General features: G+C 42.9%; 1 protein-coding gene across 1 annotated transcript; it reads right to left on the bottom strand.

The window, feature by feature from the left end:
- Positions 1-5,832: 5,832 nt before the first annotated feature.
- Positions 5,833-18,222, bottom strand: LOC146982343 (NACHT, LRR and PYD domains-containing protein 12-like). Its single transcript, XM_085785574.1, has 11 exons — positions 18,215-18,222; positions 17,139-17,243; positions 13,771-13,871; positions 13,050-13,555; positions 10,900-12,515; positions 10,425-10,598; positions 8,865-9,041; positions 8,029-8,202; positions 6,827-7,000; positions 6,198-6,371; positions 5,833-5,869 (listed from the first exon to the last, which is right to left on the bottom strand). The coding sequence occupies exons 1-11, from the start codon at positions 18,220-18,222 to the stop codon at positions 5,833-5,835; spliced, it is 3,246 nt and encodes a 1,081-aa protein (XP_085641700.1).
- Between the last annotated feature and the right edge of the window lie 4,776 nt (positions 18,223-22,998).

Here is a 22,998-nt window from a genome sequence, read left to right as displayed (position 1 = left end):
TGAAACAAATCTGCTGGCTGTCGGCCTCCATTTCCTTAGAATTTAAAAGGCAGCATGTTAGTGGACTATATAAGGGCACTTTTAATTTTGTTACCGAAGCAATATATAATAATACTCAATAAATGTGAAAAAGACACTTCAGTCGTTCTGTCTTGCAAAGCAGACTGGAGTAGATCATGAGGATCCTTTGCACACCGACAGACTGAAGCAGAAATCATTACGAATCAAATCGTTTTGAATTGAAAATCGATTTTGAATCAAACCGTAGCCCCAAAAATCTGAATTGAATCGAATCATGAGATAGTAAAAGATTCCCACCCCTAGTGTTTGGTCAATAAAATGTTAAAAAATGTTGAATATCATCAATCAGTGTTTCTCAAACCACCAGACGACGTCCTCAAATGTCTTGTTTTATCCAGAAAGCAAAGAGAGACTCAGTTAATTGTCATAAAGGAACAAAGAAACCAGAAATAGTCAGAGAATAAATCAGAGAATTTGGAAATTTCTTTTAAAAAAAAACTATTCAAACCGATTATTAGATTATCAAAACAGTTGACGATTTTTTGTTTGATTAATCGATTTATTGTTGCGCCTCTAATTATAATTATGATAGATACTATTGTAACTTTTCAGTCCTGGCATCAGTAAACATATGATGATTTCTACTTATATAAACAATACTAATACTATGAGTAGTAATGATGTTAATGTGAGATGAACCTGGACAGAGATGCTGTGTTAGCTGCAGTGTCCAGTTCAGTTATTAAAGTGATGGATGGACATGTTAATGATATCCAATGATATAAATTAAAAAATATATAGGAATATGGAATAGATCTTGTGAACATGGAGTAGTTTTATTCTGATAGCTTAGGTATATTAGCAGATGCTTTGATTTGAATAACATTTGGACAATTTTTTTTTTTACAGTAGTGGTAGAACAATACTAATACTATGAGTAGAACTGAATAATGTGAGATGAACCTGGACAGAGATGCTGTGTTAGCTGCAGTGTCCAGTTCAGTTATTATTAGTTTTGATAGCTTAGATATATTAGCAAATGCTTTGATTTGAATAGCATTTGGACCCATTTTTTTTTTAATGAGAACCATTTCTTAGCGCTTTTACCATAACATAAGAGTTAAATAACACTGTAAACGCAGGACACATTAAGTTGTAGTGCAGTATTTCTACAGTGTGACAATAACACTTTGACGTCGGTTAATACCCTGGTATCTCCCACCTCCACCTCCCAGCAGGTTAAATTAAATGGTGTGTAACTGCGGGTGATTAATTCACCTTAAATCACAGGTGAAGTCGGGTAAATGTTGAGACAAACCGGCCTCAGTCGTTATCTTGCTCACATGAAGTGGCAGTGTGAGTCTCGCTCATTCAGCTTTCTTTAAAGACGTGTAACGTTAGCGAGCTAACAATAGCTACCTGACGTCCACTAACTAGCTCGCAGGCTGCCAATCACTGCCGTCTTTAATTAGCAGCCTAGCTCTTTCTCACGGGTCTTATTCTCCACGGTGTCTGCTGCTCTCTCTCACCTGTGGCTTCAGATAAACCACACATTGAATCATCCGACAGCAGCTGACGCCAAAGATTCTCGGCGGAGCTAAGTGGCTAACCGTTAGCCACTTAGCTCCGCTGCTATTAATAAACCAGCGAGCTAACTAGCCAGCTAGCTATCAATACAGCTGCAGCTCCATGTTCTGTGTTTTCCTACCTGGACGTCACAGTCCCGCGCTTTCACCCGCGTCTCTGGGCGCAGCTGGAAAACATTTACACCACACCTTCATAACGGAACTATCATTTCTTATTTCCCCCGTAAAGGTTGTTGTTGTTGTTGCTGCTGCTGCTGCTAAATATGAATATTGCTATGTCTTGCCTGGACCCCCGTTCTTCTCGCACTGCGCCGCTTCTTCTCGCGAGACTTGGGACGTTTGGCGAGTTCTGTGCAGCCGTTGCTCGGTCAGTCAGTCGGTCTCTGAAACGAGGTGAGGCCGCCCGGACCGCAGGTAGTGGAGAGGAGTTACCACACCGCTCCTCACTTTGGAGAATGTTTTTCACCATACATCATTTATATGAGGTGTCCAGAATAACATAGGCTACTAAAAGTCCTAAGAAATCCTAGTTGGAGAAATATGTTTAATTCGCATCTTTATTTAGGCTACTGTATAAAATCTGGTGCCGACAACAATACACCCCAATGGGACTATTTTTTTCCTTTACTCCTATCATAATGAAACTTAACATAATGAAAGTATCCATGAAATGTAACATTTTTTGTATTACAAGTTTCTTTTAAAATGAATTTGAATATGCAAACGACTCTGAGGCCTACACTACACACAACATGCGCTTCAACTGGGAGCAGCAAAGTCTGGTAGCTCTGAGTTTTTGAGTTTTTACTCAACATTTGCTTTATTTTTGTTGTGTTTTTTGTTATCTACTGATGGATGCTTCTCTGGGGAGAAGAGATTCTTCAGAGATGAGCTTCTTTCATTGAAAATGGACAGATCTGGAGGACACCACCATCCTGTCCTCAGATGATCTGAAGAGGTGCTTTTGTGGTGGTTGTTGTGCTGCTGCTGGTGCAAAGTTAAAGGCTTGGAGGTGGAGATGTCCTATCAGTCCTTTCTGAGGTCAGTCATCATTGGAAATATCAACTCTCTGCCCAACAAGAGTGATGAAGAGCTGGAGATATTGGTGAAGACTCAGAAAGTAGACATTTATTTTATTTTTTCGAATCATAACAACACTTGTGTACATCCCACCTAATGGCAACTGCTTAAGTTCCATCTGAAGTTCTCCATGAAGTTGTTGCTAGGATACAGACTAAACATCCTGAGGCACTAGAGCACTGAAGAAGGAGGAGGCCATTCTGGACGGCCTGGATCATCCACTTCATGGCACCTTCACTGACCAGGAAAGCAGCGGTGGTGGACGGCTCCTCTCTCCTTGCTGCAAGATGGAGGAATATAGTAGTGGGGCAGATAAGCAAAATGATTTGGCCCCTCCACCAATGATCCTGATCCACCCAGCTGCCTCTTCACCATCGGTCCTGCTCCACCCGGCGGCCCTGCTCCACCCTGCGGTTCCTGCTCCATCCGGCGGTTCCTGCTCCATCCGGCGGCCCTGCTCCATCCGGCGACCCTGCTCCATCTTTCTTTCTTTTTTGTGTCATTGTCGTGTGAGCTACTACACTAATATGAATTTCCCTCCTCGGGATGAATAAAGTATTCTCTACTCTACTCTACTCTACTCTACTAATCAAACATGGCCAAAATACACCCAAATAGGCTTTTTTTTTTCCTTTACTCCTACCACAATGAAACTTTACACAATGAAAGTAGACATGAAAGGTAACATTTTTTGTATTACAAGTTTCTTGGACTACTAACACAAACAAAAGGAAGCAGAGAACCTGACACCCCTCCATCCTGACCTACAACCTTTTCTTTTTCTTCTTCTTTTGTTGCATATTTGTCACACTTAAAATAATAAATAATCAAAAACATTTCAATAAAAGGCCTATTGAGATACATTATAAATACTAATTAAAGGACAATTCCGGGCAAATTCAACTCAGGGGTGTATTTTCCTAACATTTTAGGTCTAAAAGAAGGAATCTGAAGATTTTCAGTTTAATCGCGCCTGTTTTGCGGTAGTTGTGTCTGTCCCCGCATCGCCACGGCAACGATGAATAGGAGCAGATGCAAGTTCCGCTGTCGACTGTTTACATCCCTCAAAGCCTCAATTTTTTTCCACAGACAGCGTCAGATGTCGACTCAAACATGCACCCAGAAGTTTATTTACTTCAACCAAGCCGACATGTTTGTAAAACTAAATCTAATTCAGTCTCCCGGAGTCTCACACGAGACCCAAGTTGACGCTCGGTGTGTTCAGGTGCAGTGGGAGCTACTGTTTGTGTCATAAACACAGGAATATCAACTCTTGACTTGCTTGAAGTAGGCTAAAAAAAAAAACTTCTCGGTGCATGTTTGAGTCGCCATCTGACACTGTGGAAAAAAATGTACACTTGAAGCAAGTCAAGAGTTGATATTCCTGTGTTTATATCACAAACGGGAGCTTCCCACTGCACCTGAACACACCGAGCGTCAACTTGGGTCTCGACTCTGCCAGACTTTGAATTAGATCTAGTTTTACAAACATGTCGGCTTGTTGAAGTAAATAAACTTCTGGCTGCATGTTTGAGTCTCCATCTGACGCTGTCTGTGGCTTTGAGGGATGGAAACAGCCTAAGCAGCAGAACTTCAATCCGCTCCCATTCATCGCTGCCGTGGCGATGCGGGGACAGACACAACTACCGCAAAACAGGAGACATTAAACTGAACATCTACAGATTCCTTCTTTTAGAACTAAAATGATAGGAAAATACAGCCCCGAGTTGAATTTGCCCAGAATTGTCCTTTAAATCACTCATCGAACGATCCCACAGATTTATTTGTTGAACTATAAACAATCACATGAACTTCACATGGAAAAAAATTTTGCACATGGGAAACATGTGGTTTTGGCCCAGTTTTATGTGAATCATTTCAAATATGTATATTTTTTTACACATGTGCTCTACATGTGATCACATGTGTTACCATGTAGAACAGTGTCAAACATGTTACCACATGTGGAAAATGGGTTCACTTAGGAATTCACATGAAATTGTGCCAAAACCACGTTTCCCATGTGCAAATAACATGTTTACCATGTGCAAAATTCTTCACATGTTAAGTTCATGTGGTTTTTCTGTAAGGGATTGAGTTAACAACAAAACCAGACTGATGAAATCACAACAAACATGAGATTTGATTTGTTTGTTTTTTATTTTATTTATTACAATATGCCGTCAGCCAGGGTTGAAAATGATATTAACTTTTTACAGATGGAGACCAGACCTGACTTTTAGACTCACATTAGAACAATATATGATAAAGAGACAATAATAAGATATAGTGAGACTTTACATTTACTTGAGTGTAAAAACGTAAAGAGCAAAGGTAAATATCAAGTATACATTGATTCATTTATCATAATACAAAAATAAATTGTGTTTACTTCCACTACTAATTGTCAAGTCAAACAGGTTAACCGCCTCACATTAATATGTTAACTGTCGTCATAGCAACCTGATCTGAAACTCCATCATGTTAAAAGAAAACACTGAATAATGTGGAAATGAGCTGCAGTTCTTCACCACACCACAAGATGGAGCTGATTGATCAGAATGGATGAAGAAGAAAACAGGAGGAGGAGGAGGAGGAGGAGGAGGAGGAGAGAGGAGAGATGAGGATGAGGAGGAAGAGGAGGAGGAGGAAGAGGAGGAGGAAGAGGAGGAGGAGGAGGAGGAGGAGCAGCAGCAGAGAGTGTGTAGAGGATCAGATGAGTCCAGAGACAGTGATGATCTCTGTCAGGTCCAGAACACACAGGGAGGATGGTGGACTGGACTCTGAGAGAGACAGAGGAGCTGCTCTCAGGTCAGATCAGGAGGTTCTGGTTCTGGTCTTATCTAGTTCTAGTTCTGGTTCTGGTCTAGTCCGGTCCTTGTTCTGGTCTTATCTAGTTCTAGTTCTGGTTCTGGTCTAGTCCGGTCCTGGTTCTGGTCTTATCTGGTCTGGTTCTGGTCCAGTCTGGTCCTGGTCCTTGTTCTGGTCTTATCTAGTTCTAGTCCTGGTTCTGGTCTAGTCCGGTCCTGGTTCTGGTTTCTGGTGGTCCGGTCACCTGGAAGGTCTGGAAGCTCATGTTGGTGCCGTAGCGACAGTACATGATCTGGTCTGGTCTGGTTCTGGTCCAGTCTGGTCTTATCTAGTCCTAGTCCTGGTACTGGTCCAGGTTGGAAGGTTTCCATCTGAGAAGAGAAGCAGAGGACAGAGGTGATGGATCAGTGATTGTCTCTCTGCTCTGATTGGCTGACAGTTGTCTCTCTCTGCTCTGATTGGCTGACTGTTGTCTCTCTCTGCTCTGGTTGGCTGACTGTTGTCTCTCTCTCTGCTCTGATTGGCTGACTGTTGTCTCTCTCTCTGCTCTGATTGGCTGACTGTTGTCTCTCTGCTCTGATTGGCTGACTGTTGTCTCTCTCTGCTCTGATTGGCTGACTGTTGTCTCTGTTATTGTCTCACTGACTTTAGTCCAATAGTGCTGAAAGCAGCACAGACTGACTCCGCCCCCCTACTGACCTCACAGTCTCCAGTCTACAGTCTGGACTCTTCACAAGATCATCCAGATCCTTCACGTCTGAAGACTTCAGGTTGTTTAATCTCAGGTCCAGTTCTCTCAGGTGGGAGGGGTTGGACTTCAGAGCTGAGACCAGAGAAGAACAGCTGATCTCTGACAAACTGCAGTCACTCAATCTGAATAAAGAATAAAAGAAGGAGATAAATTCATTGATGATCAGAAAGAAGAGTTTTTTCTTCAACAAGTGAATTTCAGTGTCTTTGTCCAAACATGAGTTGTGAGGATCTTGTGCACATTGTTGTGATAGAGATGAAGTGAGTTGATGAGCTGATACTGGACATTTTCTCCAGAGTTTCTAGAAAACATGAGTCGTCTGACTGAGAGAAATACGAGTGTGTGTGAAGGTTGAACTGAAGTGAACAGACATTATTCATGACCACTGAGTGAAATGAGCTGAAACTGAAGAATCATTCTCACACAACAACAACTGCAAAGATTCAACAACCACTATTTCAAATGTCATTAATCAATTCAATCTAAGTCAATGATTCAAGTTCTGAGTGAAGATCAATCAGGTTCAGTTGTGGATCAAAGATCTAAGATCTACAACAGTAACAGTCAGTGAACTGACCCCAGAGTCTCCAGTCTACAGTCTGGACTCTCCAGAAAACCACTCAGATCCTTCACTCCTGAATCCTGCAGCTCGTTCTCTCTCAGGTCCAGTTCTCTCAGGTGGGAGGGGTTGGACTTCAGAGCTGAGACCAGAGAAGAACAGCTGATCTCTGACAAACTGCAGCTGCTCAATCTGAATAAAGAATAAAAGAAGAAGATTAATTCATTGATAACTGATCAGACGTGTCCTGATCAATAATCAGATGTGTCCTGATCAATAATCAATAGAGGGACTTTGTCCTTGTGTTTTTGTGGATCTTCATCATGTGGCCTTCTACACACATCATCCACATGTCAGCACAGATTCATCAGCTGCTGCTGACCTCAGCTCAGTCTGTCAATATACAATCAATATCTGATCAATAGCTGTTGGACTAAACACTGACTACAACTCTCTGATTTAGAGATTCTGATTCTTTTAGACAGATTTATATTTGTACCATTTCATGTCACTAACTTTGTATTTTTATTCTTCTCTGTTATTATTATTATTATTATTATTATTATTATTATTATTATTATTATTATTATTATTATTATTATTATTATTATTATTATTATTATTATTATTATCATCAATAACTTAATTGATCAACTAGTATCAGGGTTAAACAGCACAGGGGTCAATGACGTGATGAAACCCAGTGTCAAGTGGTGTAACTTTGATTTTTCATAAAACTCTGAATAAAGAGGAAAATAAATCTGGACTCAAATGAGGAATTAATACAACTCTGTGTTTCTGGACTCATTTTACATCATTTGTCACAGATTATTTAGAAGATGAGTTTTTTGTTTTTAGGACATGTCCTGCTCAAGATGCATTAAAATCTAAATATAGGGGCGGTGCGTGGCGCAGTGGTTAAAGCGGCTTCCCCATGTAGAGGCTACAGTCCTCAACGCAGGCGTCCCCGGTTCGAATCCTGCGTCGGGCAGACCTTTCCTGCATGTCATTCCCCCTCTCTCTGCCTCCCCCTTTCCTGTCTATCTCACTATGTGCTATCCAATAAAGGCAAAAAGGCCAAAAAAATATACTTTAAAATCTTAATATAGAAACACAGAAAAAAATCTATTTCAATTCAATGTTTTCAGAAGAAAGTATATTTTTATAAATTCACTTTAATCCACTGTAGGTGGATCAAATACAACAGTCAGTGAACTGACCTCAGAGTCTCCAGTCTACAGTCTGGACTCTCCAGAAAACCACTCAGATCCTTCACTCCTGAATCCTGCAGGTCGTTGTAGGTCAGGTCCAGTTCTCTCAGGTGGGAGGGGTTGGACTTCAGAGCTGAGACCAGAGAAGAACAGCTGATCTCTGACAAACTGCAGCCATACAATCTGAATAAAGAATAAAAGCAGTGAGTTGAGGACAAAGCTCCTTGTTGACAGCGTTCAGTGTCTCATCATCTGTTCAGAGCTGAAGAAGCTTCAGAAAGAACAAGTTTAGAAAATCAAAGTCCAACAGCTGAAGCAACAGGAAGCAGGTTAAACAGTGACAGAGAGAAAACAGCTCATTAATATTCATGAGAAGCTGCTGCTGCTTCAACTTTGTATTTTTCTTCTTCTCTGTTATTATTATTATTATTATTATTATTATTATCATCATCATCATCAATAACTTTATTGATCAACTGGTATCAGGGTTAAATCAATAAACGACTAACAGCACAGGGGTCAATGACGTGATGAAACCCAGTGTCAAGTGGTGTAACTTTGATTTTTGATAAAAATCTGAATAAAGAGGAAAATAAATCTGGACTCAAATGAGGAATTAATACAACTCTGTGTTTCTGGACTCATTTTACATCATTTGTCACAGATTATTTAGAAGAAGACTTTTTTGTTTTTAGGACATGTCCTGCTCAAGATGCATTAAAATCTAAATATAGAAACACAGAAAAAAATCTATTTCAATTTAATGTTTTCAGAAGAAAGTATATTTTTACAAGTTCACTTTAATCCACTGTAGGTGGATCAGATACAACAGTCAGTGAACTGACCTCAGAGTCTCCAGTCTACAGTCTGGACTCTCCAGAAAACCACTCAGATCCTTCACTCCTGAATCCTGCAGCTTCTTGTTCCAGCCCAGGTTCAGGTGTCTCAGGTGGGAGGGGTTGGACTTCAGAGCTGAGCCCAGAGAAGAACAGCTGATCTCTGACAAACTGCAGTTCTCCAATCTGAATAAAGAATAAAAGCAGAGAGTTGAGGACAAAGCTCCTTGTTGACAGCGTTCAGTGTCTCATCATCTGTTCAGAGCTGAAGAAGCTTCAGAAAGAACAAGTTTAGAAAATCAAAGTCCAACAGCTGAAGCAACAGGAAGCAGGTTAAACAGTGACAGAGAGAAAACAGCTCATTAATATTCATGAGAAGCTGCTGCTGCTTCAACACAGACGCAGTGACTCCGCCTCTTCACCTGTCAGCTCCACCTGTGGCTCCATCCATACAAACTCATGTTGTGCAGCCACATTTCTCAGAGACTCTGTCACTGAGCTCCTTCTCACTCCAACAGCTCATCTGCACTCACACAGTGTGCGTCATAGTGCGCGTGTGCGTAGCGATACGCCGCTTCAATGGCCGACAAACACGGCTCCAGAGTTCAGGGCTGTTTGACAGCAACATCAAGTTGTGACAATCTTCAGAACAACGTGGTCAGCTTTTCTCCGTGGGCGTTTTGAAAGTGTGTGAAGCAGGTTGTTTGTGGCGAGCCCGTCCACAGCAGCTCATCACTCAGCTTCTGTGCTGCTGCTCTGCTCTGCTAACACACTGACTGTGTTCAACAGCTCACACAAGCCCACGTTCAAGAAGCTCAGCTGTCACTTTGAGCTGCTTCTGACTCCTGCCCTCAGCCAAGCACTGAGTCAACACTCTGAGCCTGAGCCGCCACATGAAGCAACAACCTTCAGCCCATCTTGGGGAGCCTCCAAACAAACCAGCTGAGCCTCTGCAGCTGCTTCATGTCAGCAGCAACCAGACCAACACTAGCAGCTCTGCTCTCACCTGTCTCACCTTGATTCTCAGCATTCACAGTCATTGACAGGAAGTGGCTGCAGTGTGTGCCGTGCTCTTCACTTCCTGCTTCACACTCCAGCCTCTCCCAGCCAGTTGAGCTACCAGGGAGCAGACTTTAGCTGCCAACAGCTCCCTACAGCCAGCCTCCACTGGAGCGCAGCTTTCCAGCCTCCTCTGCCTCTGCTGCCAGCTCTGTGGATCTCAGCTGCTTCCTCTCATGCTTCCTCCCATGGTTCTGTCAGCTCCACAACATCCACCAGCTGCTGTGTTTCTGACCACAACGCAACATCTGCTCTCAGATCAGTGCTGCACGTTGCTTCAACAACAAGTGTCTGAGTTGAAAACAACAGTTGTAGAAGCTGAGCTCGTTCTCTGCTGCTCTGAATCACAAACACTACGACTGCTCTCACCTTCTTCTCTCTGGACTCATCTCAACTGTTTTCTCTCTTCAGCTTCTTGAGAAAAATCCTCACACACAAATCCTGACATGTATGAACCAATGAGAAGCTGAAGCTTCAAACAACTACAACAGCTGCAGTCAGTGAACTCACCTCAGAGTCTCCAGTCTACAGTTTGGACTCTCTAGTCCAGCACACAGACGCTTCACTGATGAATCCTTCAGGTCGTTTCCTCTCAGGTCCAGGAGTCTCAGGTGGGAGGGGCTGGACTTCAGAGCTGAGGCAACGACTTCACAGTGAATCTCTGAGAGTCGACACTGAACAAGTCTGTGATTAGAGAAGAAACAAAATGTGTGAGAGTAAAATCAGACAATTTGTACTAAACACACACAACATGTCATCATGTGATCAACATGTGCTCTTCACACTCTGGTTCAGTTCATCTTCTCTCTTTGTGTTGGACATGAAACAATAATCCTCATCAGGGCTGGGCTGGAAAAACCCATTCTCAGATGTCTGAGACTAATGAGAATCATTTAACACTGTGTGTGTGTGTGTGTGTGTGTGTGTGTGTGTGTGTGTGTGTGTGTGTGTGTGTGTGTGTGTTATTGATCATGCCTGGACTCACTCAGCCTTCCTGCAGTTCCTCACAGCTGGGATCAGTCTCCGTCGTCCCTGATCTGATGTCTTGTACTTGTTCACGTCCAACTGGTCCAGAATCTGCTCTGACATCTGCAGCATGTAGGCCAGAGCTGAACACTGGATCTCAGAGAGTTCCTCCTCTGATCTGTTCTCTGACTTGAGGAACTGTTGGATCTGCTGATGAACTGACTGGTCCTTCATCTCCGTCAGACAGTGGAAGATGTTGATGCTTCTGTCAGGAGAGATTTTATCACTCTCCATCTCCTTGAGGTTGATGATGGTTGTCTGGATGGTTTCTGGACTGTTGTCTGTCTGACCCAGCAGACCTCCTAACAGCCTCTGGTTGGACTCCAGAGAGAGGCCATGAAGGAAGCGAACAAACAGGTCCAGGTGACCGTTTCTACTGAGGAGGGATTTCTTCATGGCTCTCTGCAGGAAGTCATCCAGGGTTAAATCATCATGTTGATCTCCCAGGAACTTCTTCAGGACCTGTGTGTTGCTGTTGGTGAAACAGTGGAACATGTAGACTGCAGCCAGAAACTCCTGAACACTCAGATGAACAAAGCAGTAGACTGTTTTCTGGAAGATCACACTCTCTCTTTTGAAGATCTCAGTACAGAGTCCTGAGTTCACCAAGGCCTCTGTGACATCCAGACCACACTGCTCCAGGTCTTCTTGGTAGAACATGATGTTTCCTTCCTCCAGCTGTTCAAACGCCAGCCTCCCCAGCTTCAGAAGAACTTCCCTGTCGGCCTCCGTCAGCTCCTGTGGACTCGTCTCATGTCCTTCACCGTACTTGTTCTTCTTGCTCTTTGTCTGGACCAGCAGGAAGTGTGAGAACAGGTCCGTCGTGGTCTTGGGCAGCTCTCCTCCCTGGTCTGTGGTCAACATGTGCTCCAGAACTGTAGCACTGATCCAGCAGAAGACTGGGACTTGACACATGATGTGGAGGGTCCTGGACGTCTTGATGTGTGAGATGATTCTTCTGGACAGATCTTCATCACTGGACCTCCTCCTGAAGTACTCCTCCATCTGGGCGTCAGTGAAGCCTCGGACCTCTGTTACCCTGTCGACACATGTAGGAGGGATCTGATTGGCTGCTGCAGGTCTGGAGGTGATCCAGACCAGAGCCGAGGGAAGCAGATTCCCCTGGATGAGGTTTGTCAGCAGCACGTTGACTGATGACGTCTGTGTGACATCAGACACAACCTCCCTGTTGTTGAAGTCCAGTGATAGTCGGCTTTCATCCAGGCCGTCAAAGATGAAGAGAAGTTTACAGACAGCCAGCTGCTCTGCTGTGACCTTCTGTAATGTTGGATGGAAAACATGGAGCAGCCTGAGAAGACTCAACCGCTGATCTCTGATCAGGTTCAGCTCCCTGAACGAAAGCAGAACCAGCAGACTGACATCTTGGTTCTCCAAGCCCTCAGCCCAGTCCAGAGTGAACTTCTGCACCGAGAAGGTTTTTCCAACGCCAGCGACGCCGTTGGTCAGAACCACTCTGATGGGTCTCTGTTGGACAGGTGAGACGATAGAGACGTCCTCTCTCTGTTGGACAGGTGAGACCGTAGAGACGTCCTCTCTCTGTTGGACAGGTGAGACCGTAGAGACGTCCTCTCTCTGTTGGACAGGTGAGACCGTAGAGACGTCCTCTCTCTGCTGGACAGGTGAGACCGTAGAGACGTCCTCTCTCCGTTGGACAGGTGAGACCGTAGAGACGTCCTCTCTCCGTTGGACAGGTGAGACCGTAGAGACGTCCTCTCTCTTTTGGACAGGTGAGACCGTAGAGACGTCTTCTCTCTGTTGGACAGGTGAGACCTTAGAGACGTCCTCTCTCTGTTGGACAGGTGAGACCGTAGAGACGTCTTCTCTCTGTTGGACAGGTGAGACCGTAGAGACGTCCTCTCTCTGTTGGACAGGTGAGACCGTAGAGACGTCCTCTCTCTGTTGGACAGGTGAGACCGTAGAGACGTCCTCTCTCTGTTGGACAGGTGAGACCGTAGAGACGTCCTCTCTCTGTTGGACGGGTGAGACCGTAGAGACGTCCTCTCTCTTTTGGACAGGTGAGACCGTAGAGACGCCCTCTCTCCGCTGGACAGGTGAGACCGTAGAGACGTCCTCTCTCTGGTGGACAGGTGAGACCGTAGAGACGTCTTCTCTCTGTTGGACAGGTGAGACTGTAGAGACGTCCTCTCTCTGTTGGACAGGTGAGACCGTAGAGACGTCCTCTCTCTTTTGGACAGGTGAGACCGTAGAGACGTCCTCTCTCTGTTGGACAGGTGAGACCGTAGAGACGTCCTCTCTCCGTTGGACAGGTGAGACCGTAGAGACGTCCTCTCTCCGGTGGACAGGTGAGACCGTAGAGACGTCCTCTCTCTGTTGGACAGGTAAGTCTTTAAAGATGTCGTTGCACTTGATTGTAGTGTCATGGAGGGTCTTCTTCTTGGACGTTGTCTCCAGCTGTCTCACCTCATGTTGGGTATTAACCTCTTCACTCTGTCCCTCTGTGATGTAGAGCTCAGTGTAGATCCTGTTGAGGAGGGTTCCACTTCCTGTTCCCTCAGTTCCTTCAGTCACTCGTTCACATCTGCTCCTCAGACTGATCTTATGTTGATCTAAAACCTCCTGCAGACCACCATCTGCTGAGAGAGAAGAGACAGAGTCAGACTGAAGACAGAGAGTCTGACAATCTGATCAGATTATTTTCATCAGCTACAGAAAAACTACAGACAACAAAGAGAAGGTTTGAATCATCATCTTAAATGTCAGTGCTGTGTGATGGAACAATGACTCTGGAGAAAACAACAGGTCCTGGTTTCACTAATGACCACATCAGCAGACAGATGTTCAGTCTCACTTTGTCCACAGCTGCTCTGATTGGCTGTCTGCAGCTCACCTCTGGTTCTGGGTCTTTGTCCATGATCCTTCAGGACGTCAGAGACACCACTCCTCTTCTCTCTGTCAAGACATTTCTGGATCAACAACATGTCACAGCTCCACATCTGAGCTCTGATTGGTTAACCTCCCAAGGGGGTGGGGCTTCAGGAAGCAGAGGAGCAGAGAGAGAGAAAGTAGAGGAAGACGAGTGTAGAGAGACGAGCTGAATGAAGACCTGGTCCTGAACTCAGCTGGTTTCTGTCTCTGTTTATCTGTTGACCTTAAATCTGGACTCTAAAACAAACTCCCTGTTAGTTGGAGTCTCTTCAGTCGTCTCGTCTGGTTTTTACTCCAAATGTGTGAAATGATTGAGAAGCTGTTGGTGGTGTTTTCCTCTTTCAGACACTGATCATGTGTTTGATGTTGGTTCTGGACTGAGTCCTATCAGCTCTTTAACTAATGAGCTCCTCATCCAGACGCTGCTGTGTGGCTCTAATGAACCTGTGTTGGAGCTCTGGTCCAGTGTGAGGAGACTGAAGCTGACAACAGAAGCTTCAGCAGCTCCACCTGAGCTTCACTACATGTTTTAGAGAAGCTCAGTCACAGACAGGAAACAGGAAACACTGATCACTCCTGTCTGGCTCCTGACTTGTCAAAATAAAAGTCTCTGTGTATCAGCTGCTTTAATCTCTACTGTGACTTCAGTTTAAAGGCTGTCACGTGACGTGTCACAGCTCCAGGGGAGGGCACTAGTGCTACAAGCTCCCGCCCCGCTCTGCATCTGGCTCAGAGGTGAAAGCCTTGGCAGCTCGGTGTAGCTATCAAGGTATAACAGGTATAGCTCACCTGGTAGAGCAGCTTGCACCGTGAGCAAGGACTATGTTCCAGTCTGGGATCAAATCCCAGTGTGGAGTTTTACGCTAAATGCGCTGAATCTGTAATTGTACAATGTCCAGCTGTCAGCAAGCGGGGGGTGGGGTGCGAGGAGGTGGCTGGGTGGGTGCAGAGCAGCGCAGTCTCCGCCCACCCTCCAGAGGTGCATTGCTAATGTGCATGGCTAATGAGCTGGTTTTAAAATGGCCGAAAAGGGTCGCGGGTGTGGGACTTTAACATAGACGTGGGACGTGAAATAGCCGCAGAGCAAAGCCAGTTTCCTTTCGGTACCGTTAACAGATTGTGCCAGATGCGCCAGAGCGCGCACCTCCGTGCCAGGCTTGTGTGTTTATTCATGAGCGCGAGAGAGATTAACACACACATTCACACAGGCTACACACACATACGGACTACACATAGCCTACACATACCCACAGACACACAGCTGAGGGGCCGAGGCGCGGCACGGAGAAATGTGCATCTGGTGGCGTGCCCCCCCAGTGTATGGAAGTTTTTCTGTGCCATCTGAGTTTGAATATGAATTTCTAAGACTGAATTTTTTTAGCATCAAAATCAGACTTTGAATTTTAAAAACCATCAAATTTCTAGCACTGAATTTTTTTTTGCCTCTTGATTTTTTTAAAATGTTGAAATAAATTCAGTGTAAAGAAAATCAATGTCTCAATATATTCTGTTTTTCAACATTCGACATGTAAAAAAAATTCAACATAAAAAAATCTGTATAAAAAAAAATCAGTTTCTAAAAAAAATTCAACATCTCAAAAAATTCAGTGTCCAAAAATTCAACTACAAAAATTCAGTGTCCAAAAATTCAACTACAAAAATTCAGTGTCCAAAAATTCAACTACAAAAATTCAGTGTCAAAAGAGTCAACATCCGGGTCACCAGGGAGAAGCAATCGATCCCTGTCTCAATAAGGACTGCTTCTGTGTGACACAGGTCACACACACACACACAGGTAGGCCAGATCGGTCCGGCCATGGCCACAAACTTAGGCGACGGTGCTTCGGTGAGTCTGTTTACTTTATTTGCCATTTGTGTTCGTTAAATTGAGTATGAGATGTTAGCCGGATTTATTTAACAATATCTACAATGAACTTTTAATGAGGTGGCGTTCGTGCTAAACTACGTTAGTAACTAGCTAACGGTATGTGAGCATAGGTTGAGGCTAACTTACTTTCGGTTCTGAGGCAGCGAGTATGACGACTGACAGTAACTTAGAGTACTACATTAAACAGTGATAGTGTTAACTGGGGATGTTTGGGGGGGGGGGGGGTAATTAGCAGCCAAGCGCGACCTGCCCATGCGTGCGTGTCTGTCTGTGTGTGCGTGTACGTGCGTGTACGATGGTGAAACGCTTTTTTTTTTTTTTTTTTCTGAAACACTGGGTGACAGCATATCGTGGTTGCGCTAAGTTAGTGATGGCAGCTGTTGACAAACGGCTACAAACAACAAACCAGTCTATACCCACCAGTCCTCCCATTAGCTGGACTACTCTCCTTGCTTTACCTGTATTTGGCCCAGCCTGCTCACCAGAAGCTGCATTCATCAGCTCCTCTTTGACTGAACGATCCCATTTCCCATATTTTACCATACTCCTTACTAAAATGAAACGTAGTTAATTTCTGAGTATTTATTCCTCGGACTGCGCTCCTTAAATAACTGTTATAGACCACTGTGGCCAGCTGCGTCCCAGAATTTCCATTTGCGCGTTTATTTTTTCTCATTAGTTAATGTTTTCATATAGCCTGGGGTTGTCACAAGAACCGATACTTCGGTACCAAGTTAATGTCGAGACGCAAGAAATATGTCAGTACCTGCATTTTTGGTACCGTGATTACCGGATATACAACTTTCCCCTCTTCGCGCCTTGTCGAGTCCTGTCGGGACATAGACGGGCAGTACACACACGTGAGTCGGTGCAGCTACAGTCAAGCTCGCAGTTTTTTTTCAATTTAACGAACACAAATGGCAAATAAAGTAAACAGACTCACCGAAGCACCGTCGCCTGAGTTTGTGGCCACTGGCCATGGCCGGACCGATCTGGCCTACCTGTGTGTGTGTCACACAGAAGCAGTCCTTATTGAGACAGGGATCGATTGCTTCTCCCTGGTGACCCGGATGTTGACTCTTTTGACACTGAATTTTTGTAGTTGAATTTTTGGACACTGAATTTTTTGAGATGTTGAATTTTTTTTAGAAACTGATTTTTTTTTATACAGATTTTTATATGTTGAATTTTTTTTACATGTTGAATTTTGAAAAACAGAATATTTTGAGACATTGATTTTCTTTACACTGAATTTATTTCAACATTTAAAAAAAATTCAGTGCTAGAAATTTGATGGTTTTTAAAATTCAAAGTCTGATTTTGATGCTAAAAAAATTCAGTCTTAGAAATTCATATTCAAACTCAGATGGCACAGAAAAACTTCCATAGAAACTGTCTCTTACCGTGACTCTGGAGGTCCAGGTCCAGGTCTGAAGTTATAAGGTTCTCCTTTGGACCAGTCACTCTTCATGGACAGACAGATGGATCCTGGAGACTCTGCTCTCAGTCTGCGAAGACAAACATGTTTTTATTCCCATCACATTGATCACTGGTCAGTTCTCTGATCACAGATGCATTGTGGGAAGTTTTTAGTCCCTTCACTGAAGAATCTTGTTTCCTGACTCATTAGACATCATCTCTGTGAACAAATCCAGATGCTGCTGCTCAGACAGTGTCTACAGTGAAGCTCTGACATGTGAAACTCATCATTCAGGCTGTAAAATGATCCTGCAAACTGCTGTAAACTCTGTTAGAAACCAGCTCATCAACGTTCACCAAACCACCTGGAATCAGCCACGTCTTTAAAGCTCATGTTGATCAGCTGCAGGAAGAACATGGAGGAGGAACAAGTCCAGATGTTCTTTCATCAGATCAGTTCAGAAGAAACATGAAGAGACCTGAGCAGTTAGTATGAAGACACTGATCAACCACAAGAACCAGTTCCTGTTGACTCACAGTCACTATGAGCTGCAGGACCTCAACACACTCAACACTGGTAAAGAGGCTGGAGCAGGTCTCTTACCGGGAGTCTGAAGGTCCAGGTTCAGGTCCAAGACTGAAGACTGGACCGACTTCTTTGGACCGGTCACTCTTCACAGACCAGCAGGAGGGTCCAGGTTCAGGACTGAAGTTTGGAGGAGGTGATTTGGACCGGTTAGTCTTCAGACAGGTGGGTCCTGGAGACTCTGGTCCGTCCTCCTCTTCCTCCACATTAACACTCATCTTCAGGACTTCAGTCAGTCTGAGAGGGAAACCAGAAACACTTGAGCTGAACACACACACGCACACATGAACAGAATACACGGTGTGGCTGAGACAACAGGGAGTAGCTGTCCTCCTGCTGTCCCCCTTTAGTCTCAGTAGTTCACTCTGACTCTTCTTCCCTCCACACTTCACAGGGACTGACACTCACAGACTTTAACGGTGAAGAATAATAATAATGTTGTTTAACACTCACCTAACGCAGCTTCTCTCTCACTCCTTCATGTCGTCTTAAAATGGCGCCTGAACTTAATACTTCCGCTTTCTCTATCTCTATCTCCTCCCTCTGTGTGTTTACAGGAAACCACTAACAGCCTACTTCAGCTGTTGACTTCTATGAGTAGCTAGTATATGACAGGCCATTAAATCCCTTAATAATAATCGATAGTCACTGTTAGTGTTGGTCAGCTCATAGCCTGCTCAGCTGGTCTGACCAGGTTAAGGCTGAGATGAACATAAAAACTGACTCACTGATGATGAGTGTTAATGATGAGTGCTAATCTGTGTGAAAGTTGTACTGTGCTGTTTTTATCTGTGTTGTTGTTGTTTTTTAGATGAAATGTCAAGTGATCTGCTGCAACTCAATTTCCCTACGGGGACAAATAAATTACTACTACTACTACTACTACATAAGGTTCATTAATGGTTGTACATGCTACCACATGGAATAGTGTTAAAGTAAAAAAAAGAAAAGAAAAAAGTTAGAGTTAAAAACAACAAAAAAAAACAAAAAAAATGAGTGAGTAAAAATAATCCATAGCAGCAGCAGTGAGTGGGCCGAGGGTTCAGTTGATGAAGCAGTGAGTTTTACTTTACATAGAGATCATATTTGTAGCATTATGCAATTGTAGCCTACTTTTTGGTTTTCTTTGATGTTTTCCTTAGACTCCACATTTAATTTTTTTTCTTTCACTACATACACTATACACAACTATAATAATTTTTAAAAAAAAGTATTCTTGTGTGTGTGTGTGTGTGTGTTTGTATATATATATATATATGTATAGCAGTGGCGGGCGGTGACCTTTTACTGTGGTCATGCTGAAGTGTCAATACCATGCGCGCCTGTAAGGGGGGTATTTATTTATTAATAAAAAATATAACAGGCTATGGTTTAACTACAACAGTGGAAACCGCTTATAGTGATCACGTTGGTCCAGAGTTCATTTGATCACTATAAGCGGTTGATTACTAAAATTGAATTGTTATTATTAGGGTCCGGGCAGCTAAGCTGCCGGGACACTATTGTATTCCTAGGAATTCTTCTTCTTCTTCCAAGGAAGTCATACTTCCCATGGGCGAAAACTCACCAAACTTCACAGAAACATCCGACCCCATGCCAGATTCACTCAACTCCAAGGACATGTGCCCCCCCCTCCTAGGGGGGGCACAATAAGCGTTTAAATTTAAAAACTTTAAAAATTCCTACAAAACCAACGGTAGATGCTACAGTGTTGAAACTTCACCACAATGTAGCCTCAATACTGCTGAAACTTTTGTCCACTTAAACTTATTACAAATTATGAAGTCCATCACTCTGTTTTTTTCGATAACTGTAAAACTTTTAAAATGTATCTCCTCCCACAATTTTTGCTCAATTGTCACCAAACTTGCTACAGAGCATCTCCAGACCGTCCTCCACAAAACTTGTTTCTCGGATTTTTGATTAAGCAAAAATTGAGCCAACAGTGCATGAAAACGTTTGACTGTAAACACTACTGTAAACATATACCATCAAATTCTTGCTAAATACATTTTCAATCTTCCTGAAAAAAATGACAATATTCTGGAGTCATGGTTGATGAAGTTTGGCAAATATCAGAATTTTAATTAAAAAACTGAATTTTTGAGAATATTTTGAATTCTGCTCTCATGGGAACAACTGCAGCCAATGTGAGTGTGGAATTTTTAAACATCATATTTTCTCTTATGAAGCAAAACACTTATCATTAAAAACAAATCACCAACATTTCCATGCTGTCAAGATGCAATTTATGTATTATCAGATTTTTGTTTAGATGACTGAATTTCTGACTTTTGACCATTTCATCACAACAGCTGCCCGGGCACTGACTCACCTGAGTGGATAAATGAAGCTACACAGCAGGTCTCACTACCAGCCAATTAGCTCAGTGAGTTAGGAGCTGGTTCTTGGTGTCAGAGATTGTGAGTTCGAGACCCAGCAAGGGTGATGATGATGATGACAGATCAAATGTCAGATGTCCTCAAGCTATTTTGCTGTCTAAATGCAATTTATGTATTAACAGATTTTTGTTTAGATAACAGAAATCTGCGTTCACAACAGCTGCCCGGACACTGACTCCCTGAGTCTATTTGAGAAGACACACAGCAGGTCTCACTTCCAGATAATTAGCTCACTGAGTTAAGCGCTGGTTCTTGGTGTCAGAGGTTGTGAGTTCGAGACCCAGCCAGGGTGATGATGATGATGATGACAGATCAAAATGTCAAATGTCCTCAACATGAAACACAAGACAACTGTCCTAATGGTGGCATCACAGCAAGCTTCTAAGTTTAAAAATCCAAATAGCTTGGACTGGACCATGTGCGAAGGCTCCTAACATCTTAGACTCATAGTAGATGTTTGACAAATACATATCATTATTTTACCTCAAAAACTGATTTTTCTTTTTCTGCCTACACGACAGTGAATGGCTTACACAATTTGTGAAGCCACTGTTGAACTGCCACTTGTCAATTAGCTCAGTGCGATAGACAACGGTCTTTGGTTCTAGAGATTGTGGGTTCAATCCTCAACTGGTGCAAATTGAACATTATAAGGTCAACAGTCTTGTCTTCCTATTCTCCTGTTTGTTGCTCAGAATTGCCTAAATTTGCCCAAAAGTAGCCCGGACCCGACCCATCGCTGCGCAGCAGCTATAATTTCACTTCTTCTTTTATGCAGAACATCATCTAGCTAAATACCAGTTGTATAGTTTTTCAATGAGAAAAATGTAACGAAGCGGTCGTCAGCTCCAAACTCACCCGTCTGCACCTCGATCACAGACCACAGCTGGTTTTCCACACAGCATCATTTACTGACACGTCTCAGTACAGATCATAGGTACAGTCAGATCCGCGGGCGCTGCTGCTGCTGTGTTTTTAAAATGAGCGAACTTCTCTAGGCTAGTAGCGCCACAGATTTCTCATTCCCCACCTTGTTTGACTGAGAGTGTTTCGAGATGGTTTTCATGAATGAACAGGCAAAATCTCTCTATTTCTCTCTCTCTCTCTCTCTCTCCGCCAATAACGGACAACGAGCGCTATGCGGAGATGAACGGAACCGGCCAAAAGCCGAAAATCTATAAATAGCCTAGTATCTGATTGATTAGTGAACATTCAGTTTGAAACTGGAAACTACAGCTGCATCTCAATGAATCAGAATATCATGGAAAAGTCCATTTACAGTAGTTCAAGTCAAATAACCACAACCAAGTATTGAGTGCATATAGATGGACTAACTTTTCACAAGGACAATACTATTTCTGTATTAAAATGCTTTTTTAAATTGGTCTTTTGTAATATTCTAATTTTGTTAGAGACTGAATTTTAGGTCTTTAGTTAGCCATAATCAATACAATTAAATAAATAGAGACATGCAATGTTTAATTCTGTGTATAATGGATCTATATAATGTGTTAGCTTCACTTTTTGAATTGAATTACTGACATAAATAAACTTTTCCATGATATTCTAATTCATTGAGATGCACCTGTATATATTTATTTGTTTATTTCGGGCATGTCAATTAAATCATCATCATCACACTTCATCTTAGTTAAAATAATACAATACACATGGCCGAAAGGGAAAGCGGGAGAAGCAAAAGCTTATCTAGTCCCGCCCCCATAATAAAGAATAAATTATCTTCATCATAATCTTTTCTTTTTCTTTTGACATTTTGACATAACATTTTCTTATGATATATCTTATTGATTAGTGAATATTCTGTTAGAAGTGTTAAAAATGAATGTGATTAATGAGATGAAACATAAAAACATAGTAGATGCAGCTAATGTGCTCCTACTGTTGTGTGCAGAATAAAATCCTGAGATGGTCTCCAACAACGTCCTGTTTCCTGCGAGGTGAGTGGTGCCAGTGGGTTGCAGTCTGCTACAGGTGAGTGTTGGTGTCTGTCAGCAGCTTCAGGTAGTTGCACCAGCTACATCACTCCTGTGTGCTGGCCTGGGCCTTGGATTTGTCACATCTGTAGACATTTTATTCTTCTTATGACTCATTTACACCAACACATTCATTATCTCCAAATAAAGTTCCAATCCAATCAACATACAGACACTATAAATGATATTACAGTGATATTTGTGCATAATCATCAACCTTATTTAACCAAGTTAACAAAGACCACATTCTTATCAGTGGCAACAGCCTGGTAATAAACTCTTCAGCTCATTAATTAACACTCCAGAACTTATGCATTAACTTTTCATAACTTAGGTTCAGTTGTTAACAACAGTTTCACAACAAAACAAGTCATGGACCCACAACACACACACATCACACAAACTCCCACAGACAACACTGGAGACACAGCGTCACATTTTATCAACAAAAACAAACCTTTATTCATAGAGCACTTTTCATACAAAAGGAAGCAGCTCAAAGTGCTTTATGCAATAAAATAAACAGCAGTCACAGCCGCTCTCATTCAACATTCACACACACAAATGTACAACATGTAGACACTCACACTTCTCTAAAGTTTAACTAAGAAGTTTCAGTAATTCCTTTGGGGTTTGAGACAACACTCACCTGAAAAACACAGGAAAGAAATAGTGACACAGAGAGACGAGGCTGCTTGACCTGAGTCTTCCATGGCGATGAGGAAAACCCATCCAGACATGCCCCACCACAATCCCTGCTCTAATTCTGCCCCCTAGTGTCCAAACAAGAGAACTCCATCACCTCTAGGTCAACAAACCATCATACAGACATAAATATTCTTTCCTCCAAAAACATATGATG

This window comes from Trachurus japonicus, chromosome 8, assembly GCF_045865225.1.
Source record: "Trachurus japonicus isolate A0001 chromosome 8, Traja_1.0".
Taxonomy (NCBI): Eukaryota; Metazoa; Chordata; class Actinopteri; order Carangiformes; family Carangidae; genus Trachurus; species Trachurus japonicus.
Note: the sequence above shows the minus strand (reverse complement) of the source record. Positions and strands in the feature narration are given on the sequence as shown.

Coding starts and splice junctions, on each gene's coding strand:
- LOC146982343 (XM_085785574.1), bottom strand. Junction 9,042..10,424: donor TGTAGACTGGAGACTCTGAG/GTGAGTTCACTG, acceptor TTCTTTATTCAG/ATTGGAGAACTGCAGTTTGT. Junction 6,372..6,826: donor TGTAGACTGGAGACTCTGGG/GTCAGTTCACTG, acceptor TTCTTTATTCAG/ATTGAGTGACTGCAGTTTGT.